The 27,280-nt window shown below is 42.3% G+C and overlaps 1 protein-coding gene across 1 annotated transcript; it reads right to left on the bottom strand.

The window, feature by feature from the left end:
• Positions 1 to 5,111: 5,111 nt before the first annotated feature.
• On the bottom strand, positions 5,112 to 21,317 carry TNFSF15 (TNF superfamily member 15). The gene is made up of 4 exons (XM_008055991.1): positions 20,998 to 21,317; positions 7,958 to 8,000; positions 6,851 to 6,898; positions 5,112 to 5,689 (listed from the first exon to the last, which is right to left on the bottom strand). Exons 1-4 carry the CDS (start codon positions 21,280 to 21,282, stop codon positions 5,235 to 5,237), a joined length of 831 nt encoding a protein of 276 aa, XP_008054182.1. The 5' UTR covers positions 21,283 to 21,317; the 3' UTR covers positions 5,112 to 5,234.
• Positions 21,318 to 27,280: the final 5,963 nt, after the last annotated feature.

The raw sequence follows: 27,280 nt of genomic DNA, 5'->3' as shown, positions 1-27,280 counted from the left end.
GATCAGCTAGAACACATGAAAGTCAATATAAAAATGGTCATATAATCACAGATTTGGAAAAGACCTCAGAAGTTCTTTGGCTCAATCCCTGACCCAATCTCAGTGAAGGAGTGACTTCTACAAAATCCTAGTAATAAGGGACTGAAAAAAAATCACGACCTGGAAAATTTTGAGTAGAAATTCCCTTGAGCATCAAGCCAGAGATGGTCACCCTGTAACTGCAACTCTGTAACCCTAGATCTGTCCTCTGGAGAGACACAGAAGAAATCTCCTCCCATGTTCCACGTCACCCCATAGGTATTTGAAGATATTTTGTCTGTCATTCTTCAAGTCATTAAAATGAACACTATTTGCTAAGAATAGAGAGGATCAGATGATTCCAGGATTATTCAGGATTATTCAGGTAGATAGCCTCCTAGTTCTAGATCTACCCTTAACTCATTGTGTGGCTCTAGATGCGTAACTTCTCCGCTCCAAGCTGGTTCGGTATTTTCGTCTTAAAATGGAGTGATTGAAGGGGAGGGGGAAAAGTGTGCCTCAGAACTTGGCAAGCTGTAAATGTGATTGTTAGAGTGGGGCAGGGCATGGATGTGACTGCTCTGGCCCATATTCTCTCACCATTGGTGCAAAAGTATTCAGGGCTTATTAGCCTATGGAATTCTCCCCAGGCCCAGATGCCAAAATGATGCAATACTGTTAGTATTCAGAATTATGATTTACACTCAAAAAAATTCTAAAAATGGCAGAAGACTTTCAGGATTCAGCTTTAGGAGAGGAAGAAATCTTGAGACAAGAGAGGTTTGCATGTAATTTTTAAGGTAGAGAATATAAACAGTCTGGTTGTGCAGAATTAATCCCTGGTGTTACAATTATGGAAAACGGATTGGGTAAGGGCTTGGGAAAATCTTGTAAGAGAAAGTTGGCAATGTCCATGCCTCGTGCACAGTGAGTTAGCTGAACTTTTAGGCTCCAGAGGAATTATTTACGAGCACAGAGGTGGAATTTCCTCTGGGGTGATGTAACTTAGATTGAAAGGGAGCCAAGAGTTCTGGCATGCCCTGTTACTGAACCAAACCTGACACATTTCAGGAAGAGAAAAGGTATACTTTTCCCTTTCCCTACTGTACCTCAGGAAAAAAAAGAAAGAAATTTTAGTTGCTTAAGCAATTCTGTTCTGTCAAATAGATCTAAACCACGCTAGGGCCAAAATGATCCCATGTGTTTTGACCACGGTTCCTGTGTTTTCTGAGGAACACATACTTTTCAAAGCATTTCTGGGTCATCCATAAAGTTCTAATATTTTTAAAGGTGTTGATGATCAAACATGAGTCCAGCCAATAATAGCCTCTCTCTACATGTGGCTTAAATAATGAATTCTACCATAGAAAATGGTATCTTTTCCCCCCTTCTTTTATTTATGGAAAGCCATCCTTGAGTAGCTATTTATAAAACCCCCTAGAGCAGACACAAATAATTTTGTTAGTGATCAGCCTTCATCAAATGGTACCCATTTTCATAATGAGAAAATATCCATGTGCCTAAAGTTAGCTAATTAATTATCTAATACAACCAAAATAAAGGATCTTCAGACAAGGAAGGTGCTGAGCAGCTAGAGTGAGCATGTCTGAGACCAAAATAATTTATCACTGTGTCCCCAGGGCTAGTAGTTACTCAGTAAATGTTTGTGGAATTGATTTGGATTCAGCCTTTTGAGAGACATGTAACTAGCAAAGCATTTTCTCTCTAAATTAACTATTTTCTAAAGCATGCTCCTCCCTCTCTCCCAAGTCCTTGAATGCATCCTATGAACCCCTTTTAGAGGACCATCACGAGTCTTAAAAAAGCATTCTACCACCTTGCTTTAAATAATATTGCACTAATATTTGTTATGGAGATAATGCCTTGGGAACAGACATTCTCACTTGAGTCCTATTAGGAATGCCTGGCTATGCCTTTATGAATAGTAAAAGATATATTGTATTGTAGAGACTGACAAAATCAGCAGTGAAACTTGAGCTACTAAACATTCTTCAATAAACAAACTTATGACAGGAGCAAAATAAATATATAGCAGGGATTTTCCCCCAAATTAGGAAGTTTTTTTCTGGAATAAACTTCCAAATCCAGCAGATCTCCTAATGGAACAGTGGGCACATCTGAGCAGGCCACTTGGGACTCCTCTGTGCAAATATTTTCCTGCACAACCAAGTTGCTTTGTGCCCACATGCAGCATGAAGTCAGGTGCAGAAAGAGCATTTAACGAGGGGGAGACCCCCAAAACCCAGAGTTTATTTATGGAAAATTGTGTATTTATTCTTGTGTTTAAACTTCAGTCACTTTCAAAGTACTCTCTGTTTGATGCAATACACCTATTGAGACGCTTTTTTCCACCCCTCAAAACAGTCTTTGAACTCGTCAATTTTGATACCTTTTAGTGCTTCTGCTATTTTTTGTTTCACCTCTTTCACATTGGCAAAACATTTCCCCTTGGGGACTTTTTTCATCTGGGAAGCAAAAAAAGTTGCTAGGGATGAGATTGGGTGAATAAGGAGGGTGGGGCATAGGGTCATGACATTTTTGGTCAAATACTGCTGAACAGTCAGCACAGTATAGGCAGGTGAGCTTGTAAATCACCCATGATGAAATAGGCAAACACATTGAAAGAATCTCCAAAAGAATTTTCACTGAACTGAACATAGCCTCTCACCACAACGTGGACACACTGATGCCGATGGGTTCCTAGAACACTTTGGTTGCGGGGGAAGCCTATATACAAGGACTTGCTCTCCAAAAGATAATTCCAGTTTTTTGGGGTCCCCCTCGTATTTTCTTAATGGGTGTTAGTTCCAGTCATGGAGTCAGACTAGAGCCATTCAGGAAACAGTCTTAATTTACCAGTACATATTATTCTAGAGGTTGGTTGAGAGAAAACCTTCTGTTATCAAGCTAGCTTTGGAGTTACTGAGAAACCTTTCTTTTCTGCTTTAAGTCGAGGGTAATTCCTCTGTCTGAGATGCCCTTTCCCTGTGGCCATCTGGGGCCCGCCCACCTTCTTTCAGGCTTCACTTCCTCTATGAAGGCTCTTGGGAAGCAGGTGGAGATGACCACACCCTTCTCTGAGCTCCCACTGAGTCCTGTGCTGACTGTTTTGAGAAGCTGAAGGCCAGAGAGGCCTAGTATAAGTTAGCTAAGCAGAGGTTAGGAAACATACTTAGAGCCTTAACATCTTAACTGAGAAACTGGAATTTAATTTTTTTATTGAATTATAATTCAACCAGTGTTGATCAAATACAACTATTGCACTGATCACTGCACTCAGAAGCCTCTCATGTGCCTCTCTGCCTCTATAGTCTGCTAGCAAGCAGAGCAAAAGTGGATTTGGTGCCAAGTGTGCTCTCAGACACAACTGTGATGTCTCCAAGGATAGGGAGCATTTATTTATTTATTTTTGAGTGGAGTCTCACTCTGTCGCCCAGACTGGAGTGCAGTGACTGCTCCCGGCCACTGCAGCCTTGACCTGCTGGGCTCCGGTGATCCTTCTGCCTCAGCCTTCCAAGTAGCTGGAACAACAGGCATGATCTACCATGCCCAGCTAAGGGAGCATTTATAACAGAGGTCAAGGTGCTGGATGGGGGTTCCTGGCCATTTCTCACCAAAATGCTTAGACCATGCAGGATGCGTGAAGTTTACACATTTCATTCCCGTGAGCCCATTTGATCCTGAGAAACAAATTGGCAATTCCTGCTTTACAGACAAATCAACAAAGGTTAAAAGAGCAGAACTACCCCTCCTGCCCTTGTTTTTTAGTGCAGGAAAATCATACAGACTAGAGGATATTAAACCATTGAAGCACAAAAGGGACCCCCCTCAATGTCCAGCCCCTGATTCAGGGAAGAAGCCTTGGCTAGGCTGATTAGCTAATCCTATATTTTAATTCCCTTTGAATATTTTAAGGGAAATATACCCACAAAACACTCTGCATACAAAGCTGCAAATCAAACCTCAAGGCAGATATGGGTTAACTTCTCCAGATTTGGTGACTGAATTATTTTTTCCTCAACAGGAAACAAGTCCATAATCTCCTGGCATTAAGCAAGTCTGTCATATAGTTGATCTAGTTAGCTGGAAATCTATCTTCAGGTTTCTTGAGAGACCTAATCAGTTGGATATCTTACACAGGACAGTGCCAGAAATCTTATGTAACAATTACAAATGATTCTTTTTAGGACTTGGAGTTATTACTTAGAGTATACTGACTGATATTTGACCAGGAAGCATTTAGTGATGTTGATAATAACTTTTGAGTAGAGTCTGCTTGCTCTTCATAGTGTCTTCTGGATAAAGGTAGTTCCCAGAACATAACAGGTGCTCAAGAAAACTGTGCTGAATATATGCTGTTATTGTATTTTTGATATGCATGTGAAACTCCTACTTGCTTATTTTGATACCTGTGTACATAGTCAAAGGAAAGGTAGTTTTTCTCATATGCTCTAGGTGACATAAATACCAATTCCTGAAGGCTGAGATGGAAGACTCGCCGAAGCCCAGCAGGTTGATGCTGGGGTGGCCATGAGTGTGTGTACCACTGCACTCCAGCCTGGGTGACAGAGTGAGACTCCACACCCCCCACAAAAAAACAAAACATAACAACAACAACAATAACAACAACAAACCCAATTCTTTTCTTGAGAACATTCATGAGAAATACCAACTCTCTTTTTGCTTTTTTAAAAGTCAAAACCTGAAAGTATGGAGAGACTGATAAAGAATTTTGCCTCTGAAGGGTTTACACTGTTTTCTAGAACTTTCTTTGAATCTTTTTCAAAGCTCCTGAAGTAAAGCAAATTTATGATCAAATTTTTTGAACAGAAACTGGGCCACTGGTGACAGATGTGTAGCAGGACGGCATGGAAACATTCTTCTTTAAATCCTGACTTGAGTGGATCACCCATCTATGTAGTGATTCACGTCTTAAAGTTTAGAAACTCACCAGTTCTCCAAGCAACCATAATAATGTATCAGGCCTCTTTAGTCTTTTCCTGATTAGTGTTCCCATCGGTAAGGCATATGAAGTATGAACTTTTGGGCCCTAAATTGCATTGCTAAATCACTGTCTCTGTGAAATGCCCCCTGCCCTTGGTCCCAAGAAAACCCTGGGTTATAATTACATACAAATGAAGAAAATTAGGAACTAGGTGGCAGAGAACCTTCACATAATGATATCTGCTTTGTCCCTATAGCAAGAAAGCTCCAAAGAAAGTTTTATCTTCTTTTGTGTAATCCACCAAGGAGATATCACTGACGTTCACCATCAGCTTGTCCCCTTCATGCAAGGAGAACATAGCCGCTAGGTAGATAGGCTGGAACCAGTTGCTACCTACTTCACACACTGACTTGGTTCCCATGAGGAGTTGAGTCGGCTCGGGGTAGCTGTCTGTTACCTTGGTGATGACCACAGTGATGGAGTCTGGCTTGTTCAGTCGGCTCCCTTGGCTGATTTCACCACAGTTGGAGGTGGCCCCTCGGAAAGTGACCTGGGAGTAAACAAAGTAGTCTCCCGACTCTGGGATCACCAAGAATTTATTGGTGTAGTTCATCCGGTTCTTGGTGAATGCCAGGCCCAGTTCATGTTCCCAGTGCAGAGCTGGGAACTGATTTTTTAAGTGCTGTGTGGAAGTTTGTTTCACAACTGCAAAGACAAGAGAGAGGTTTAATTTGTTGGAGGCTGTGGACTTCGCTAAAGAGTCTTTTATCACTTTGAAAGAAGAGTTAAGTGATTGAATATAACCAGCAGTTATTACTTTGCCCCTCTGAGCCTGAGCTGTCTGACTTGATAATTTTGAATTTTACCCAAGTCCTGCGATCCCGGAAAACAGTGAAAATAAAAAATTCCCCTGCTTTTTTTGTGTTCAGGAAAATGGTTTTTTGCAAATAATTATCCCAAATAACTTAGATAAACTCACGGATGCCCCCTTGTTTACCTATGACAAGGCACGACAGCACACCCTCCAAATTCCTATTCTTTGTCTCATAAATGATTAGTGGAATTGTTTTATCCCCTGATCAATTAAAACAAAATGCTTGCCTTGTAGGCAAGAGGTAAGTGATGGCAACTTGGCATCTCCCTCTTTCTAATCCTCACTCAGGACTCACCACAAATAATTTCCTCTTAGTCAAATGGTAATACCAATGTCTTGGGTCATAAGGATATCCCCCTGCTGACTGCAAATTTTCTTATGGGTCAGGAGAGTATGGGTTTTAACAAATACTCTAATCCAGCCTGGATTTTAACACATCTTTCTGCATTGTTTTACCCTTTCTTCTGGAGTCTCAGAGGTGTATGAACTCCAGGTATGAGGAATTTCCACACTTGACTTGGGAAGCTAGCCAACGGGTGACAGCATAACATTCCTCCCGGTTTCTGTACATCAGCAAAAATTCTTTGGCAGCACTTTTCTGATTTTAAATGTCCAGAGATATCATCTTGAATAGGGCACAGATGAACTGGATATATTTACAACTCAGGAGACCTTTCATCGGCTACCAGATCCAGAGTCTGAGGAAAGCCATTTTCGAATGACTAGGTGTGTGAATGAAAGAGAGGGATAGGAAAGAAAGGAAGAGGGCTGATAAAATCTGGAAAAATATGCCCAAGAGACAAGGACCTTTGGAACCCCCACAAGGAAGAAGATGTCTGAAACCCTATACTGAGAGAAAGAGTGTGGTTTCTAGTTACCATGGGACATGGTTTCTAGTTTTAAGTTACTAGAATGAATTTTGGTAAATGTGCTGAAAGAAATCTTGGAACCATGGTCCATGGTCTGTTGGAAAACACACCAGGGAGGCTTACCTGTCAGGTGTGCCCTTGGTTTATCTCCATCAATTCTGAGAGGTGTGTCTGAAACAAAAGAAGAAATGTGCTTTGAATGAGTCAAAGGGTGACTGAAGTGAAGACAGCATGTTGAGAGTTGCATGGTGCCTGTGACAGAGAGACACAATGATCTCTTCTAGTTTGGTCCAGTTCCCCTTCTTGTGAGTTTTGAATTTGATGGGAGTGCCTACATCAAGTACCAATGAGGACAGTGGAGACTCAGGAAAAAGAGTCTTCAATGCAAATGAATTTTGGTTCCATGACTTTGAGCACGTTTATCTTGTCTGAGACTCTGTTTACTCATCTCTTAGATGGGGACAGCAATCCCTACCACGGACAAAGACTGCTCAGCATGATTCTTGGCACATGATCAGAGTTAGGCAAAGCATAACTCACTGCTCCTTCCCTCAAGCTGCTTCCATGGGAGTTAATTGGCTTTTTGCCTGCTTTAAGATCCCTTTAACTTTATCTACTGAGGTGTATGAATGCTCGACAGAAACAGGATGGGGAATGGGTGACTATATGACTTTGGTGAGTCCTTCCTTTCTGGACCTCTGTTTCCTCATTAGTTCTCAAGAAGACCTTAGACTTTCCCATTGGTTCTCAGAGATGATCATACTGGATTGTGTTTCAATTGAAGTGATAAAAAATAATGTTGTTGATAATGATAAAATGCAAATACCTTGCATACTTCTGATGTGCTAGACATCATTCTAATCCCTTTATGGAAATTAATTGATTTGATTAAACTAACTTTGTTGGGTAGGTAGTATTATAGCCATTTTTTATAGGTGAGTGAATGGAGGCAGAGACAGGTGAAATTACTTGCCTGAAGGTCACACTGCTAGTAGATTCCAGAGCTGGGATTTCAGTTCAGGTCATTAGCTCCACAGGCCATGTACTTAGCCAAGGTGCCATTTTGCCTTCCTAGTGCCTGGAGTGGAGGCTCACTTTTCCTCTGGATTTGTAGCCCTCAGCTTAGCCACTTGGTAATTAAAGACCCATGTTTCAACTTCCTACATATAAGAACTACTAGAAACGTTCCTGTTGCCCACAAAAAAAGGCAACGAAGATGAACACACTTACAAGATCGCTGATGTGAAGGTCCAGACTCTTGTCCTTTTAGAGCCTGCTGGGAAAAAAAGGCATGGTTCAGGCCATATGTGGTTCTTCTGACCCCAACACCCACACAGCTGCCCACACCATGGGTATGATTAAGATGACGCTGCTCCCCAGCCTGGGTACTCTGTGATGAGGGAAATGGGAATGAGAATATTTTTGTTGATGGTAATCTTGCACCACAACTTTCAACTTTCTTCCTCTGGTACTTCCAGTGACCTTTCTATCTCTTATGCCTGCCTTAGAAGCTCAACTTTAAAGTTCTTTTTTTTGAGAACCTTTCCTATTCAATTTCCAGGGGACCCTAGCATCTTGTCATTGCTTTTATTAGTTGAATGAATAATGGCATCTGCTTTATTTTCTTTTCCTCACTACAATTTATAAATTCTTCTTAAAACACGATACAGATAAAAATAATGGATATGTCCTCTCATCAGCCTCAATAATTCTTCCTTGTTTCCATGCAACACATAAAGACTTAAAAAAATCATTGTAACTCTAGTTTGTGAGCTGTTTCAGATACCATGTGATAGTGGGAGAGTGACTGCCTTAGAGGCAGACTTGAATTTGAATCCTGGCTCCACCATTTATTAGTACATGAGCAAGAGATTTTTTTTTCTCTGAGCTTTGGTGTCCTCATTTGTAAGGTAGGAAATAACATACCTAGCCCTAAATTACTTGTAGGGCTGAGGTGAAGGTCAAATCAGAAAATGCATGAGTCAGTGCAAAGATTGCCTGGAGAATGAAGAAGTCACTACTCACTTCTCAACATAAAGCTTAAGAGCAAAACTATACTCTTAGCTTAGAAATAATATCACTATTGAACTCTTACACAATGTTGGTGGAATGCAAGCTAGTATAGCCACTATGGAAAACAGTATGGATATTTCTCAAAAAACGAAAATTAGAACTATCATACAAAGCAGCAGTTCCACCACTGTATACTTATCCAAAGAAAAATAAATGAGTTGATCAAAGGAACACTTGCACTCCATGTTTATTACAGCACTATTCACAGCAAGATAAGGAATAACTGAAGAGTTCAACAGGTGAATGGATAAAGAAAATATGGTACATATACACAATAGAATACTATTTAGCCATGGAAAATAATGAAATTGTGTCATTTGTAGCAACATGGTTGGAACTAGAAAGTGTTATGTTAAGTAAAATAAACCAAGCATGGAAAGACAAATTTCACATGTTCTGTCTTCAATGTGGGAGTTAAAAAAGTTAATCTCAATGAAAAGAGAGTGGAATGATAAATACCGGAGGCTGAGTGTGTGCATGGGAAGTGAGCATGAAGAGAGGTTTGTCAATGGGCACAAGCATAGATAGAAGAAATAAGTTCTAATGTTTGATAACAGAGTAGGGTGAATATAGTTAGCAACAATGTATCATACATTTCCTAGCTAGGCGAGAGAACTTGAGATGTTCCCAACACATACAGATGAAAAATACTCAAGATGATGGTTACCCCAAATGCCCTGATTTGATCATTGCACATTCTATGTATGTAACAAAATATTACATCTACCCCATAAATATGTAAAATATTATGTACCAATAAAAAATAAAAACATTTTATGATACTTTCAAAAAACCCTTCTCTGTTGAGATTTTGACTTAACCCAGTTTTCTGATTTGGTTCTTGCAACTACATAGTCCTCACTAACAGTGATCTTCCTGCTACTATAAACACTTGATCGATTTTGCCTCTTAAAATTCATGTGTGTGTGTGTTGTGAGTGTACAGCTGGGTTCCACACCTGTGCATTTGACCAATCGTGGATCAAAAATATTTGAAAAATTATAACACGACAATGAGAAGTAATGCAAATAAAATGGTACAGTATAACACTATTTACATAGCATTTATAATGCATTAGTTATTGTAAGTAATCTAAAGATAATTTAAAGAATACAGGAGGATGTGTGTAGGTCATATGCAAATACTACATTATTTTTTATAAGGAATTTGGTATCCACAAAGGTCATGGAGCCAATCTCTGTGGACACCCAGGAATGTCTTGTGAATGAGGAATTGTGTGTCTGTGTGAGAATGAGAAAGAGCAAATTGGTGTATTTTAGCATCTATACACTACATGTGTCTATAATAAGGTATCGTGTGCACGGTTGACTCTATCTGTCTCGTCATGTGGATGTCACTGTGTCATTGTTGACTCTGCGTCTGTGTTATCAGTGACTCTGCGTCACTGATAACAATCACTGTGTCATTGTTGACTCTGCGTCTTGTTAGAGCCTGGACCTCCTGGCTTTTTTCTATCCTAAGCCACACTACATTACTGCTACTGGAAACCCTCTTGAGGGCAGAGATCTTGTCTTTGAATGATTAGTTGACTTCATGTTCTCTCCAGCCCCTTTTCCTCCACTTCCTAACTCTGTTAATGGCACCGCTACTGCTTCCCCTTGGTTATCAAACCTGAAACTTGCTTCTTTCTTCTTCCACAAACCCAAGGGCTGTCATTTCTATTTTGTAGTTTTTCTCAGCATGCTCCTACTCTGGGCCTTGGCATACTGCTCTCCTGGATTCTTCCAAGAGCCTTCTAGCAGGTCTTTGTGCCTCTGTTTTCTCCCTTTCTCTCAACCATTTCCTAGCCTGCCTTCAGAGGACTTTTTCTAAAGCACTGATTTATCAAGACACAATTTGCTCATAAACCTTCAGTAGCTCCTCATGGTCTTCAAGACCTTGTACTATCAAAGTCCCAACTCTCCATCCCAGTCTTGTGACACATTTTTTACTTTTCTCTAAGCCCTTTGTGTATCCAGCCATAAGAGGCCACCACTGTGAGTGATTCAAGAGATCTGAAAAAACATAGCAAGCGCAGCTACTGTTTATGAACGAGTAGGGACACTGTGCTACACTAAACAAATTGCAGGCATTATCTCCTTCAGTTGCACAACAGTACTGTAAGGTGGATGCTACTCATATCTTCACACTAAAAATGGGGCTCAGGGAGAATAAATAACTCTCCCAATGTCCCATACTTGGAAAGTAGAGGAGTAGGTTTTTAACCCAGGCGTGCTGACTCCAGAATTCCAAGCCCTAAACCATGGTACCTCACAGCTTCTAGACAAGCTCCTCACTGGTTGAGGTGGATGAATATATACCAGCAGTTTCCTCCATGACAGTGGGTTAAGTCCAGAGATCAGCAGACAGAGACCTGGCCCAAAAGTGGAAGTGTCAGGATATTACAGGTTCTGTAGATATTAGCCAGGTGATAAAAAAGGTAATGGTCACTTCAGACAAGACCAAAAGCTTGTGCAAGAGTAAGGAGGCCTAGCAGAACATGGTGGCAATCAGAACACAAGGCTTTGTAGAGGAAAAGATGCCAAACTCTGTAAAATATTTTAAGATGACTTATTCTGAACCAATCTTGAGGACCTATACCTGGGAACACCTATCCTCAGAGGGTCCTGAGTACATGTGCCCACTGTGGTTGAATGGTGGCTTGATCATATACATTTTAGTTAGGCACAAAATCATAAATCAATATGTGGGAGATTTTCATTTTTTTGGACCAGGAAGGACGGAAATTTCCAAGTAGTGACTTACAGGTCATAGATAGATTTAGAGATTGCTTGACTGGTAATTTGTAGTTCATATCTAAGGAATTTTGGAAATTAGTAGAGGAGATACTGTGTTAAGAGAAGGGGGTGGAAAACTCCAGGTTTGTTGATATGTAGATGAAGTCCTCCATGTGTCACACTTTAGAGAGAATAGAGAAGTGGCTTACAGGGGTCTTGGAACCTTGAGAGTCCCCAAGAGATGGCTGTGTAGGGCCATAGAATAATTTAATTTCCTTCTTTATTTGTTATGTGATGTTATTCCAGAGTCAGACTGGAAAACAGACTTTATATTATATAGGATAATAGCATAATAAAGCTCTGTCTGGTGAGTCCTTACTAGGTGTGACTCCTCAAGCCTCTTAGTTAGGAATTTGGATAAGAGAAAAAAAGGTCAGGTTTAGTCCTCAGCTTTCTGCTGCCTTTTGAATACATGATGTACACTTAGCCTAGAGTCTTGAGGAAAATGGTCTTTGAGAACCAAAACTGGATGGCTGTGACCACTTGTCTACCATCAGTAACTTTGATGGGAGTGGAGAAGAAGCCCAGAAGTGAGCTTATTTTGTGGCCCATTGCCTTACTTGCTATTGATAAAGCTGATAACTTGGTTCTTTGGAAAGGCAGAAACTGAAGGTGGGGTTCTTAAAGAGAACTGGGGAGATACTGATTGCATCATCTTGTGGAGGAAGAGTGCTTGCCCTGGTTGGCCTTCTTTCTATTCATTTATTTCTATGCTGAGGAACCTTCTCGAACATTCCTCTTATCTTTGACTGAGCAGATACCCAGCTAAGAGCTTGGAGGCATTTTTCTCTGAATCAGAATTCTATTGTTATTAGCATGTATCTGGGATGTGGACACATTTCACTATTTACTCTGCTGGATTTCTATAACTTAGGCACACATTTTATTTTAATATATGGATAGTCATGTATGAATTTTACTGGTCCAGAATGCCACTAAACATCTGGACGCAGTAGCAGTGCCAGTTGGCAGATGTTAAAGACCACAACATTCCAAGAGTCCAAAAGAAGAACATCAGTTAGATTCTTTTTCCAAGAACAACATCTAAGTCTTCCAATACTGCTTCTCTTAGTAATGACTCTATTATGAGAAGAGTATTATTGTGATAGGAAGCAGAAAAGAATGAGAAGGAGATTTGAGAGGATGAAATAGTAGCTTATTTGGGGAAAATTTTATGAAGTTGTCCCTATGCCTGCTCTCAAGATGGTTGTTGGAGATATCAGGTCAACACAATGTCTTCAGTTTCATCCCTGACTCATCTCTACGACTTCTGGGTTATTCTGAGGCACCAAGGAGATGGTGGCTCCTAAGGGGTGCTGGTCACTGAACATTAGCCTCCAATTCTGAATAAACATGGGGCCCAAGAGTACCCTGAAGAGTGATTTATTTCCCCTTACGTGTCTTTTCAAACCATTGGCTGAGAACCAGGATTCTATTTTATTATCTGTGTGCTTGTTGCCTTTCTCTCTAGTGGAATTCAAACTGCACACGGGCGAGGACCTAGTCTGTCCATCTTGCTCACACTGTATTCCCAGGACCTCAGACAGTGCCTGGCACTTGTGCTGGGTTATCCAGTTGGCAAAATGTACAGATTGCCAGGTATCAGGAAGACAGAGGAAGAAAACAGAGCAAGAGATGGGGTAAAATTCAGATGCAGTGACTTTGGCTGGAGTTTCACAATCCAAAAATCTGGCAAAGAGATCTTTTTGTTTACACTTAAACATGTTTAATTGCATAGAAGTGGGTAGCATGATCTTCTAATACTCTGGCCTCTAAAGGTCTTTATCAGTCTCTGTGTGGAGCATAGTCATAGCTCTAGATATATTTGTTGAAAGTTGCAAGAGCCAAGAGCCAGAGTCAGAAAAGGCAAATGCCCATGAGCTTGCTTCTTAAAGGGATAGTGGATCACCTGCCACCACCAGCACATATTAGCCCTGGCAAAACAAGCTGGTGCTTCCTTTCCCTATCCCTTTTCATTTCTATAGTTTGGGACAGAGGCAGACAATCACATTTGATTGTTTTTGTTTGCTTGTTGACTGTTAATCCCTGACCCAAATTGATCATGGCCTGCTACTTAATGAATACATGATGCATACTTAGCATAGGCTCATGAGTATAATGGTCTTTGAAAACCGAAACCTGATTGCTGTGGCCACTCATCCTGCATCAAGAACTTCAATGGGCTTGGGCATTACTACAGGTATTTTGGGAATTACTTTAATTCTTTCAGTTGGGCAGAAAAAAAAAATGGCAGGAAAGAAGAAACTGATATTTAGTTGAATGCTCCCCAGGTGCTAGGTCCTGTACTGGGCATTTATGTGTGTTCCTTATCTAATACTCCAGCTACCTTCAAAGGAGGGGTCAGCATAGTCTGTGTAAACCTTATAACGGAGCCTTTGTGGGGTTAAGCAACTGTCCAAGGTCAAAGAATACATGGAGTGCTTGGGATCTGAACCTTTAGACTAAGCACAGACTCCAGCACATATCAGGAGCTCCACAAGCATTAGTTGAGTGCACAACAGACAAGCCTGAAGCGAGATGATTTGCAATTCCCTGGCATTTCCCCAGAAAATTCCCTTGAGTGTGTTTAAACTAATGATCTACTTAGCCTTTCCTCCCATGTTCTGTGGTCTCTCTCCCTATCTATTCATAAACAGGAAGAGATATTCATTTCTTGCTGTCATAAATGCTGCCATTGCAAAGGCATAAATGTTTTATGACCCATAACATTCTCCCAGCACGTCTAGGAGAAATATGCAGACATTCGCCTCCTTGTTGCTTCCTTTTGCTTCTCTCTGTTTATACTTGCACAAAGATAAATCCAACGTGGAAATGTTTTATTCTGAGGTCATTTTATTTCATCATCCTCCAAGGTGCCCTGGAAAGGGTTTTACATGCAACATTCAGCACAGTACAGAGCAAAGATGCTGGTGTTTGCAGCAGAGCAAGTCTGGAAATCCCAGCTCTATTATTTCCTGGTGTTCCAATTTTGGGATGTCACCTGACCTCAGTGGGACCCAATTTCTTCATCAATGAAAGCAGGCAGTGATTCTTTCCTCCCAGGACTTTTGGGATGGCTCAGAGAGACCACACACATAACATGTGTGTCCAACTCATTTCCCCTCTTTCTTTGGGCTCAGTAAACGCTTGTGGGCTATATTGTCAGTTCTGAACATTTTCCTTTTGGTCTTAAGACTTCAGTTGTACACAGAAGCCACCCTTGTGTCTCCTTATGGCAAGCAGCAGATTGGATCCCTTAGGAGCTCTGGGTGGCTTCCTCCTTTTCCTAAGGACAGACATTCAATAGGCTTCCTTAGGCCACAGTTTGCTTCTAGAAGCAAAGAAGACAAAGGGCTTGAGGGAATGGAATTTAGCACCACCCGTTTCAAGTCAGCTGCTAGACCTCATTAGGGCAGTAAGGCTGGGGGATGACCTCTTGTAGCCAGTGTGCAGCCGCAGCTGGCAGTTTGTGCTCTGTTGGATGAGGATGCGGGGTCTCTCCATGCTGGCCTGGCACTCAGGAGTGATGTGTGTGAAATGGTGATCGTGATATGACCAGCTGCAAGCTGCCTTGATGTCTGGGATTCACACAGGCTCTCTCACCCTTCTTGCCTCTGCACTTGCGTCTGCACCCTGGTTTCCCTGCCCTTTGTCCAAGCTGAACTTTGGAGTGAAATGATATCTTCCAGGTGCGCTGGGGTTTCCTGTGGCTACAGCAGGGGCAGCGTCACTAAGGGATCAGCATTCTGCAATTTACAGAGTATTTTTATCTCAACTATCTGTTTGTTTCCCCTAGACAACACTGAAAGGTATTATCACGATTGTCCTCCTTCCAAAAGAGGAAACAACTTGAGTGAGATAAAAGGGCTCATCCAAGGAGAGGTGGGGAGATAAATCATGTCTGCTGAGCATCTACCCTGTGGTGATATCTTACTGGACGTCTTGCATAATTCTCACTGCAGTGCCAAGGAAAAAGTGCATTGACTTCCTCATTCTATAAAGGGTTGATGCAAGGCTCAGGGAGGTCTGGCACCTTGCCCATCCCCTCACCCCTTTTCCATTCAGAAAACACTTTATGAGTGTCTTCTGTGTGTCATGTGCTGCTAGGTACCCTCAAGGGAGGAAGGGAATTGGCATTTATTGAGTACTTACTATGTGCCTGGCACTTCTCAGGATTAAATCCTCGTGACCATGCCAGGAGATGAATACTTTGTTGGACTTATACCAAACAAATGTGATATACTCAACAAAGGCAGATGAACATAGAGGTTAGAAGAGATATAGAGAGTAGATTTGAATCTCAATGTCACATCCTTGAGCTTTTGCACCCATGATTCTGGGCCTCAGAATCATCACAGATTCTAAGCTTCAGTTTTATCTCAAAAATGGGGATAATAATAGTACTTTCCATGATCAACTGATAATGACGCATGTAATAATAATAATAGCAAACATGTATTACACATATTTATATACCAGATACCACACTAAACCTCAGATACCAATTGCCACACTATAAATAGGCATAAATGTGAAAAAAAAAACTTAGCATGGTGTCTGGTATATAATAAGACATTAAGAGATCACAGCTTTGATGTGGTGGAGCCACAGACTTCCCTCAAGTCTGTGTGACTGAAGCCCAAGCTGGTTATCACCATGGTGTTCTGTTGTTCTGAGTGGAGACCAGGGTGTCTCAGGGGCCATGAACAGGAGAAGAAAGGTATGGGGAACAAAGACCAGGAGCTCTGTATAGATTTTTAGGAAGTGGTGGAAGGGAGATTGGAGGGAACCAAGTAAAACATGAAAGAGTGTGCAGATGATTCTAGAAGTAGGACCAGGATGGGAAGGACAGACAGGGCAGTGGTTTAACCCTGGGCAGGAACACCTCCTATAGCACTGCTGATGATTCATTGCACATTGAGTGCCCGCTCTGCCAGGCTTGGACTAAGTCACCTTGGTGTGTTTGGCTTTGCCTGCAGCATAGACTCTGTGCCAGAGTTGTGCCCAGGGAAATGGAGGCCTGGTCTCAGAGCACCTGGGCCAGAGTGGGGCTTGTGGACCCACCCTAAAGGCAACAGAAGCCACTGAAGGACCCAGGTGCAGCTGGGTAAAGGAGGAATGGGGGATATTGTGGGAATTAGGTGAAAGACTAGGGTGGAGAGGGAGGCACAAAGACAGCTCATTAGATTCCAAAGACGGAAAGAAATCTCAGCCTTTATACAGCCAAGCAGATACAACCCATCACGTACCAAGAAAAGCCCTCCAGCATCCAAACCTCTTCCCTGGCCAGAGGATGACAGACTCCAGAGCAGGTGGAGAAGTTGTCCTCTGTGATGTAATTGCTCCGAGCAGGGAAGTTCCCTGGTCATCATACTAATAGTTGCTACCATTTACAAATCCTCCACCCCTGACAGACACTTTTAATACTTGGTTGCTATTTATCTCCATTTCACACACAAAGAAGCAGAAGCCCAGAAAGGTTACGTAACAGGTAACATGACTAAGAAGCATCTAGGCCAGAATTTAAACTGACTTTGGGCTTTTGACCCATGATGTCTTTGAAATGCAAATCTGCCAAATATCCGCAGAAGTCTAAAGCTCCTACAACGTTTTATTATTTTGATATTTTTTTTTGTATAGGCAGCACACACATCTTGTACAAAAGAGGCTAGGTTTATACATGGCTCTATCCTTCCCTTGTTGACAAGCCACCCATTCCCTACCTGGATGCTAACAGAGCTGCCAATTTCTTTTGGGCTTTTCCTGAGATAGTCTATGCATTTACCCACACATTCATATATGTGAATGTTTTCATAAAATGAAGTGTACCATATTATATGTGCTATTAGGCATTTTGCTCTTTTCTCTGAACTTGTACATGACAGGCTGTATCTGATGGCTATATAAAAGAATGAGATTTCTTTCCGTCTTTGCAATCTCTTAGTAGATTGCTTGGAATGTGCCTCACACTCTGGCTTAATGTTTATTTGAGAAAAAGGCTGTTTTCTTTCTCTACTATCTTTGAAGAGGAGATTTCTGGGTTGGGAGAGGATTGTGTTTTTAATTGTATTTCCGCAACATGGGCATGCCATGCGAGCGCTCTGACTCTTACTATTCTCTTTGGAAAAGCACAGACAACCTGAACTCCCCTGTGTGTCCAGGAGTCCTGAGTGGGTGGTTCTGAGGGCGACATAAGATTCAGCATGCGAAGGCCCTTGCTGAGAGGCTGGCACGGGGGTGAAGCTTAGTAACTGGTAATAGTTGTGGCTGTGTTCCTCTATGAATACTACTGATCTCCTTCTCTGGCCCATGGTATGACCACCAGGTGCCTGGCCTAGTATGCCCACTGGCACAGGGAAGGAGGTCAGATGGTCCAGTTTCAAATCTGGGCTCTACCACTGACTAGAGTTACAGGCTTGGGCAAATCTCTTCCAATTTCCTTATCTGTAGAATAAAGGGTTTTAGGCTGGGTAACCATCAAGGATCTTGTTACCTCCAATGACTTATGATATTCTGACTGGCTTTTATTCGTAATGGGGGTCCATAACGTGGACCTCAGGCACAGCATTCTATCCCAAGTGCCTTTCTTCTCTCCTCTAGGAAGGCTTCCCTCAACCATCCCTACCTCTGTAGCTGGGCCAGGAGATTAAGCATTCTAGCCCAAATGCCTTTCTTCTCTCCTCCAGGAAGCCTTCCTTGAACCATCCCTACCACTGGCTGAGCGAGGAGAACATCTGGAATTCCACAACACCTCAGCATTGAAATAACCTATTTCCTGAAGTCAAGATCAAGTTTTCTCAGTAGCTGCCTGGATCCTGGCATGAAGTGACAGTCACATCACGGTAACTGTGTGCATGAAGCTCTCCCAACATTCTCACATACAAAATGTAGTACTGGGATTAGTATCCCTTTTTGGTAGAAAAGGAATCAACCCCAAAGAAATGAAACTATGTCCTATATTCATACATCTGGGTTTCAAGTCCTTATGTCTCACAGCTGTATGTCACTGTATGACCATCCAAGCTCTCCTCAGTGACCTGGTTTTCCCTCCTTGAATTCCATCTTCTCCCGTCTCCTCTGAGCTGGTTCTTCTCATCAGTCCCTCTAGATCCACTCTCCACCCTTCTCAGTCCTGCTCTGTGCCTTGTGAGGCTGATGTCTTGCATGGCTGTTCCCTAGCTCTACTGAGCTCTGGCTTCCTGTTGAGTCTAGCCAATGGGATCAGAGGTTGGAGGGAGAGACTGGCCAGCATTCCCTCCCCGTTTCTGCTCTCTCCCTGCTGCTTTGGCAGTGACTGCCTTTCTCCACCAAACCCTTAGGTTTCCCAGGGAAGCCCTATCCTAGGCTTCAGTTCTCTTTGGGTTCCTTTAACACTCTTCCCTCCATGTGTCCCTTCATGTCAAGGCATGGTAACTAACTGGCCTCCCACTGTTGCCAATTCCTCTTGCTTCCAGCCCTTTCAGTTCCCTATAATCAGTCTGCATCTCACCAAATAGGTCCTTCTTTAAATCCCTCAAAACTCCATAAATGTTCTTTTTCTTTCAACACTCTTCTTTGAGTGGGCCAGCTGCTTCTTTTCAAGACCCTGATTGCTAAACGTAAGCCAGCCTCACTGCTATTTCCCTTTCTCTTTCTTCTGACGCACTAATGAGTTACATATGTAGCCTGGCCAAATGACAGTTCCAGACATCCCTGCGTGTCCACTCTCCAGGGAGATTGGTTTAACTGTCATAGAACGAATAGTAGGAGCCTTATTTATTTCTGGTGCACCTGCAATAGGGTAGGCACAGCAATAAAACTGGGGTGTAAGTGGTGAGTGAAGGAGACCCTGCACCTTCCTTCACGGGGCTTCCTATTCTGTGACTGCTCATGTCTCCAACTCACCTCCTGACTGAGCAAATCATTGGCCCTCCCTGCACCATGGCATTCCACTCAATGGTCTTCCAGGTAGACAAAGGTATTTTCTGGCATCTACTGACCTAAAGGATCTCAGACATTGTCTTGAGTGGCGGGCACTCATCTTGCCCCTGGGTTCCCGTCAGGCCTCAGAAGTGTGGAGAGTGCTGGAAACCACTCGGTGCCCCATTCAAGAACAACTGCCTCCTTCTGGCTGACAAAGGACCGAATCTCAGAGCACTGACTGGGCACCGCAATTTGGCTTCTTGTGGTACCCAATCCCATGTGGATGAGAGGTCGCGGCCTGACCTCCTTGGCCCTGCAGCTCCCCAACATGAGCAGCGTTTCTGGATTGTCTGCATAGTTCTACATTTTATGAGCCATGGCATGTGGCCACACATGCTGCTTCCTGAATCACAGTCTGTTTGTTGACACTGATGGGCTGGGAAGAGTTACAAATTAGCCACGCATCTCTGCTTTGAAGCTGCTTGGGATTGCTTAGAGACCAGGTTTCCAGTTAAACCAACTGAAATTTCCTTTGACATTTAATACTTTTGACACTTAATACTTAGAAATTAAATCAGCCATCATAGGTTTTGAAGGAGCATTTGTAAAAAGGATATTGCTTTTGAATGAAGCATTCTTTAGGCTTTGAAGGTAGATTTTTGATGTTCCTAGTCCAGAATTAAATTTTGACACCTGTACTCCCATTTCCCCACCATTATTCTCTTTAGACTCTATATTATTTTTTTGACTTGGCTCCAAAAACATGAGCCTATATAGACTCTATATTCTTCTCCCCAGTCTGTAGCAAGATCTTAGAGACAGACAATTGGGCAGGAAACTCTTTCTTGAGCACTTAAAAAATACTAGTTCTAAACTCAAAAAAGGGAATTATGTAAATTAATTCTAGCATACATATATAGGAATGTATATCTATAGTATCATGCTGCTTTGAACTTACTAACATAGTAGTAAAATCATAATCTATTAGAAGACTTCGAATAATCCGATCTACTTAAAAATAATCCCATCTTCCATCTACTATAGTACTTTATATGGAATTATAGATCCCAAACTGTTTATAGTGGTTAGCTCTAAGGGGCTATGGGTAGTAATTTTCTTTCATTCTTTGTCTGTATTTTCTAACTTTTTTCCAATGACCATGTGTCAATTATGTACTTTTTATAAGCTTTTAAAAACATAAATAAGAATGTTCCCAAATTGTCAGTACACTGTGGTTATAAAAATAGGAGGTTTGAGGCTATTTTCATGTTGAAAAAAGGGACAATTCATTCTTGGAAATATTGAGAATAAAAACCAGAATGAACCTCTCCAATCTGCCCTCCCTCTCCCCCAAATCTAAATTTTCTCTGCATGACAAAGCAAGGGACATGATGCATCAGGGAACTCTGCACTCGTCCAAAGCTGAAATAGCTGCCCTTGCCTGCAGAGTGCTGATGTCTACCCCTCCTCTCCCCAGATCAGAACAGTCTTGCTTACCTGGAACTGCACACAGGCCTCTCCTTGGGCCCGGAGCTGGCCAACAAGCAGGTAGGTGGTGAGTCCTGCCAGGAAGGGGAGCGACACCAGGCAGCAGGTGAGAGCCCAGCGCATGCTGTTGCTCCTGGTCTTGGGCCTGCAGCTGCCGTCTTCTGGCAACATTTCCACGCTGGCTGTTTCCCCAAAGCCCAGCCCCAGATCCTCAGCCATGCTCCTACTGGTCTCAGAAGCGCCTCTGACTCCTGGCCAGAGAGACCCTCCATTAAATAGAAGGCCAGCTCTCATGGTGGGTGAATAAATCACTCTGCCTACTCCTCCCTTCTTCCTCTCCCCACGCCCCTCAAAAGCACATTGTGGCCCCGCCCTGCTAGGGAATGCACCGCCTACATCAGAAACCAAATTTGGTTAACGGGAAAAAAAAAAAAAAGAAGAAGAAGAAGAAGAAGTAGAAGAAGAAGAAAGCTTTCCCAAGCATATTTATATACAGTAGGCTCATGTGCTCCTGCCTTCGTTTACAAAAGGAAGTTAGGAAAGTCCCTGGAGGAGGAGAGAAAGAAGTCATCAAGTCAGTAGGAGGGGCAAATGAAAATCTACCTGCTCCCTGAACTGGAGGCCTGCCAGCTGTGCTGGTCTGGGGAGCGTGCTTCTTCTGGAAGTGAAAGTGAGGGCTGTGTGTGTAGCTTGCAGACTGGGAAATGGAAATCACGTTTGCATCAGCCCTTTGCAAAGTGCTGCCCAGCCCTCTGTCCTTTTGAACCTCATGAGAACTCATGTGCATTGTACAGATGGGAATATCAAAGATCTGAAAGATGAAGTACCTGAAGACAGAGGAGCCAGGAAAAGAACCTAGTTTTTCTACGTCAGGGCTGGGATTCTGGCCTCTACCACATGACTGCCTAGGAAAAGAAAGGGCATTTCTAACCAGTGTTGACCATTGTTCAGTCAGAGAGTATGAGGTCATAGATAGATGCGATTGTCTGTGAAGGAAGGGTATTGAACTCTACTCTCTAGTTAGCCCAAAGTTAGTTGATCACCAGTGATATGGCTCACCTAATGTTGGGTATATGAGGGTCACAACATGCAATAAAAGCTACATTTATTAAGCACTTACTTTGTGCCAATCTCTGCTCTAAGTTAAATGTCTCGATAAAATTATTCAATCCTGAGATAACTTTTGTGATAATAAAATTATTATTCCTATCTTGCAGAAAGGGAAATGAAGCACCAAGAGTCAGTGGTAGAGTCAGAAAGGAGACACCTACTAATGGGGACAGAGCCAGAGCTTCTTCACCATTGACACACTCCACTCTATGTGCTACTGAGTAGCACACTACACAGACACTTGCGCCCTCTCTGCCCAGGAGGAGGTAATTCCCTCCAGAAAGAGCTCTGGGAAGGCTTCCTGGAGAAAGAGGTGATGTTGGACCTAGGCCTTGGAGCTTAGGGAGGATTGACCTTAGAGGAGAATAGAGGATCCTGCAAAAAGGTAGGTGTCAGAAATGGAAGTAAGGAACGGTCTGGAGCATATAGTGGAAAACAGTCTGACTAAAGTCTCCATTCAATTGCTACTATCACAGCCCAAATCCTTCAGCCTTCTTAGAAAGAACTTTCATGGCCTGGCCCCGATCTCGTCATCTTGCCCCAGTGTCTTGCCTCATTTCTTACTGCTTTCCCAAGCTGCAGTCCCCCGGAGACACTATGGACCAGCTGTGTTGTTGTACATGCTGTTCTCTCTGCTGTGGAAGCTTCTAGTCCTCTTACTTCCTTATTACTGTGATCCTTTATTCTTTTTTTTTTGAGTTGGAGTCTCACTCAGTCGCCCAGACTGGAGTGCAGTGGCTGCTCCCAGCCACCACAGTCTCGACCTGCTGGGCTCCCGCAATCCTTCCGCTCAGCCTTCCGAGTAGCCGGAATTACAGGCATGTGCTACCACGCCCGGCTGATTTTTTGATTTATTGTAGAGATGAGGTCTCACTGCCCAGGTGGGTCTCAAACCCGTGGGCTCAGGCAATCCACTCACCTCAGCCTCCCAAAGGCGTGGGATTACAGGCTGAGTCACCGAACCCAGCTGATCCTTTATTCTTTAACTGCTTGTAGAAACCTCTTTTGTATCCCCCGCCTCTACGATCAGGTGAGATGCTCCTTTTTTACGTTCTTATAGCTTCCCGTTCTTCCTTATCATTGAACACTTCATACTAGACTCTAGTTTTCTGTTTCCCCCAGCAGACCCTCAGATCTGGGAGGGCAAGTACTAAGTCATATTCCTTCCCTGTGGCTATTGCTTCTAACATAGTAACTCATAATAGACTCATGACTAACATCTATTGAAATAAAGCATCTAACACATTTTCAAAGAGTTCCAACAAATAATGATTTTCATGTCCCATGGTTACTCATTCTTGGTTTAACAAATCTATCACGAAACTTCTTTTAGACTAACCTAAATCTTTGCTATAGTAATTTAACTTTTCTCTTGATGACTGAATAGTATTCTGTGTATGGACATGTCACAGTTTGTTTATTCACCCACCGAAGGATGTTTGGGTTACTTTCGCTTTTGAGTTGTTATGAATAAAGCTGTTATTAATATTCATGTACAGGTTTTTTTGTGTGGATATGTTTTCATTTTTCTGGTATAAATGCTCAAGAAATAGTTGGAACATACAATAAGCACATATAATGTTGTAAGGAACTGCTGTACTCTTTGCCAGACTGGTTGTGTCATTTTATTCCCCATCAGCAATGTGTGAAAAATCCAACATCCTTTCTGCATCCTCTCTTCGGAATTTGGTGTTATCATTATTTCTTTTTGTTTTAGTCATTTGACTGGTGTGCAGTCATATCTTACTGTAATTTTAATTTGCATTTCTCTGAGGGCTAATTTTGCTGAACATCCTTTCATGTACTTATTTGCCATCTGTATATCCTCTTTGATAATACAGACATCTATTGCGGCTACCATGAGGTGCTTCTTGCTTCCTCCTTGATTCTCACTGAATTCAAAGGCAAGAGTAAATTGCTTACAGAGAGATGATGAGTTACGGCACTTGGGTGCTTACTATGTTCAAGAGAGCATTCTAGGTACTGAGAACAAAGCAGTGAAGACAACAGACAAAAAAAACCTTGTTTTCACATAGCTTATGATCTAGTAGGGAGGAGATGGCCAGTAATGAAAATAAATAAGTTAATTTATAGTATATTAGATGGTCTTAGGTGGTTTAGAAAAAAAGGAGTAGTAATTATTTTAATTATAATTTAAAATAGAACAGTCAGATAAGGCCTCATTGAGAGGAGACATATGAGTGAAGACCCGAAGAAGGTGAATGGGGAGAGACCATGTGGTTGCCTGGAGGAAGAGCATTCCCGGCCTTGAAGCGAGTGTGCATGGCACGTTCACAGAGTGTCAGGTGGCCAGGACAGTTGGGCAGTGTGTGGGAGCCACGAGATCTGAGTGACAGTGGAGGCTGGCCTTGTAGGGCCTTCTGGGCCTGGCTGGTACTTGGTGTCTCATTCAGTGAGGTGGGGTGTTTGGAAGGTGTTGGGTGGGTGAGTGGGGTGGCAGATTCTGATTTCACTCTGAAAGTGAAGTCCTGGTAGCTCTGTTGAGAACGGCCTGAGGGGAGAAAGGTGGAATCAGGGAGACCCGTTTGGAGACTATTGCAGGCATCCAAGTGAGGCATGATAGTGACTAACATGGGGTGGTGGCAGCAAGAGTCATCAGAAATAGCACATCTCGGATGTATTTTGAACTACAGCAGTCATAATTCTTACTGAGCTAGATGTGGGGTGAGAGAGAAGGAGAAAGGAAGTCTGAGGTTGAAGTTTTTTGGTTTGGATAGTGGATGGATGAAGACATCTTTTTTTTTTGACATGAGATCTCATCTGTCATCTAGGCTGGAGTGCAGTGCCACAATCACAGCTCACTACAGCCTCGACTTCCTGGCCTCAGGCAATCCTCCCACCTCAGCCTCTCAAGTAACAGACTGTAGTTGCATACCACCACACCCCACTAATTTTTAGATCTTTTTTGTAGGAACTATTGCCCAAGTTGGTCTCAAATTCCTGGGCTCAAGCAATCCTCTGCCTTGGATTTCCAAAGTGCTTTGATTATGGGCATGAGCCACCACATTCAGCCTAGATAAAGATGTCTTTAATCGAGACAGAGAAGACTGACAGGAAGCTGGTAAGCTCGGATTGAGATGAGTGCCAATTAAGGGGACTTTGAGATGACCAAGTGGAGATGATCAGAAGGAAGTTGGATGGTGAGTCCACCCAGGGAGAGACTTGTGTGAAGATATTAATTTGAGAGTTATGCTCGACACAGCACCTACCACACAACTAGTGCTCAAAGTCGAGGTTCCCCAAAATGGTTATAGTTCCTCAGGTTCCATATCTAAAATATCCCTAGGGCCAGGTTTTAGAAAAGTATTAAGTTGAACCACCTGAAATTGCAAATATCTGACCATTTTGACTTACAATAATAATAGTTTCATATGTTTCTCCCAAGTAATGCATGACATATGCCTTATATTATATAACACTCTCAGTGGAACTTGAAACAACAGCAAATTATCAAATACGGAACCATTTCTGCAGCCTGACATGTTCATGCTGAGTGTGGCAGATAAGGATTTCAAACAACACATGCCCTTTCAGGTCAGTTTTTGCTGTCAAATGAGTTACAAAAAGCTTCAGTTTTTAGAGCTTTTTGGATTCTGTTGATAGACTTGTATTATTATCATTGTTGTTGTCATTATTGTTATTATTACCATTCTACGTGGCATCCAGGAGTTTGAACTAGGCCAATAAGTGGAAGCAAATTTCAGTTCAATTTTAAGCCTCTGTCAATACTGTTCAAAGATAAATCATGCTGCTTCCCAAGGTGGGAGCTCTGTTTCAAGGGTAAGTTTCAGACCTGAACAATCACTTACTGGGAATATTTTAGAGGAAATTTGATTATTGAAGAGGCTATTGGAGTTTATGTCTTTCACAGTTCTTGATCTTCTGAGACAGAATGATTCTAAATCATTTCTATTTCTCAGACCTTGTTCTCTCTATCTGTAAAATGGAGCTGGGCAGTTGAACTTTGTGGTGATTAAGGATGCTTTTGGCATTAATGTTTTCAGGGTCTCTGTGTTTCTCTGTGATTTCTCTTTGCTCACCAGTTGTTTCCCCACCCATCTCTGCCACCCCGACTTACCTCCTTATTTGTGAGTAACCCTTTCCCCAGACTGTAGCATAGCAATTTCTCCACAATGTGCAGTGAGGGATTAGAATGGACAGCTGGAATTCGTCAGCAGACGTTTTCCCTGTTGCTGCTTGAAATGGGAAAAAGCTGATTTTTCAGCATTACTTCTTGATATCTAAGCATGTTTTGACTTATGCAGCGTCCATGGTCTTTCTGCAAGAGTGCTAATCCAGGGCACAACTCTAATGTCCTGCACTGGCTTGCTCTGATGGTTGAAGGACCGTCCCTCTTGGGAAATGAGCTATTCAATGAACATTTTTTTTTCAGTGACCGACCCACAACCCTTTAACTTACAACAGAAAAAGTGCAACCATTTTGTATGAAAACCTTTCTAAAATATAGTTTAAATTTTTAAAACAGTTTTTGTTTTTTTGGATTATATTTTGACTTTAGAAAACTAAAAAATAAAATAAAATAAGGAAGATAGCTGTTTAATCACAAAGAGCAGTGTTGTTCCTATGCTGATCATGCCCTGAAAATCAGGCTTTTGGAATTCCTTTTTTTCACCTTCCTTCCTAATAAGCTTCTTCCTGCTTTGCTTAATTCTAGCTTTGCTCTGGATGATCGAAATTCTCAAGAGGGTTAAAGCCAACTATGCCAACTTGTAGGCATATACCCAAGATAAACTCTTGTGCATGTTCAACAGGAGCCATATGCAAAGAACGAGGATCTAAATTGCAGCAGTAGCACAAACCCAGATGCATACCAGATGGCTGTCAACAGAAAAGGCGGTAAATAAACTGTGGTGAACCACACAACGGGGCATTGTACAGCTGTCCAAATGAAGGAACAACTGCAACATGCCTCAGTGTGGCTGAATCTCAGCACAGTAATGTTGAATGGAGAAGCAAGTCCTCAAAGATGATAAACAGCAAGGCTTACGTACAACTAGTTGAAAAGGAGAGTAAAGCAGTGACAAATACAGGACTCAGGATGACGTATACCCTGAGCCGGGGGAGTCAGAGGGTGAATTGGTGAGAGGTTGCCTATGGTGTCATATGATACCACTCAAGGTCCTGCCTTTTATTACATGTC

The sequence above is a fragment of the Carlito syrichta genome, unplaced genomic scaffold (genome assembly GCF_000164805.1).
Source record: "Carlito syrichta isolate Samal-C Ts95f unplaced genomic scaffold, Tarsius_syrichta-2.0.1 Scaffold302067, whole genome shotgun sequence".
NCBI lineage: Eukaryota > Metazoa > Chordata > Mammalia > Primates > Tarsiidae > Carlito > Carlito syrichta.
This window is presented reverse-complemented; position numbering and strand designations above follow the sequence as displayed.

Excerpts from the sequence above, each read along its gene's own strand:
- TNFSF15 (XM_008055991.1), bottom strand. The coding sequence starts at position 21,282 with ATGAGAGCTGGCCTTCTATTTAATGGAGGGTCTCTCTGGCCAGGAGTC. Across the intron at positions 6,899-7,957 it reads ACCTTCACATCAGCGATCTT|ACACACCTCTCAGAATTGAT; the intron begins GTAAGTGTGTTC and ends CTTTTGTTTCAG. Across the intron at positions 5,690-6,850 it reads ACCAAGGGCACACCTGACAG|TTGTGAAACAAACTTCCACA; the intron begins GTAAGCCTCCCT and ends TTGTCTTTGCAG.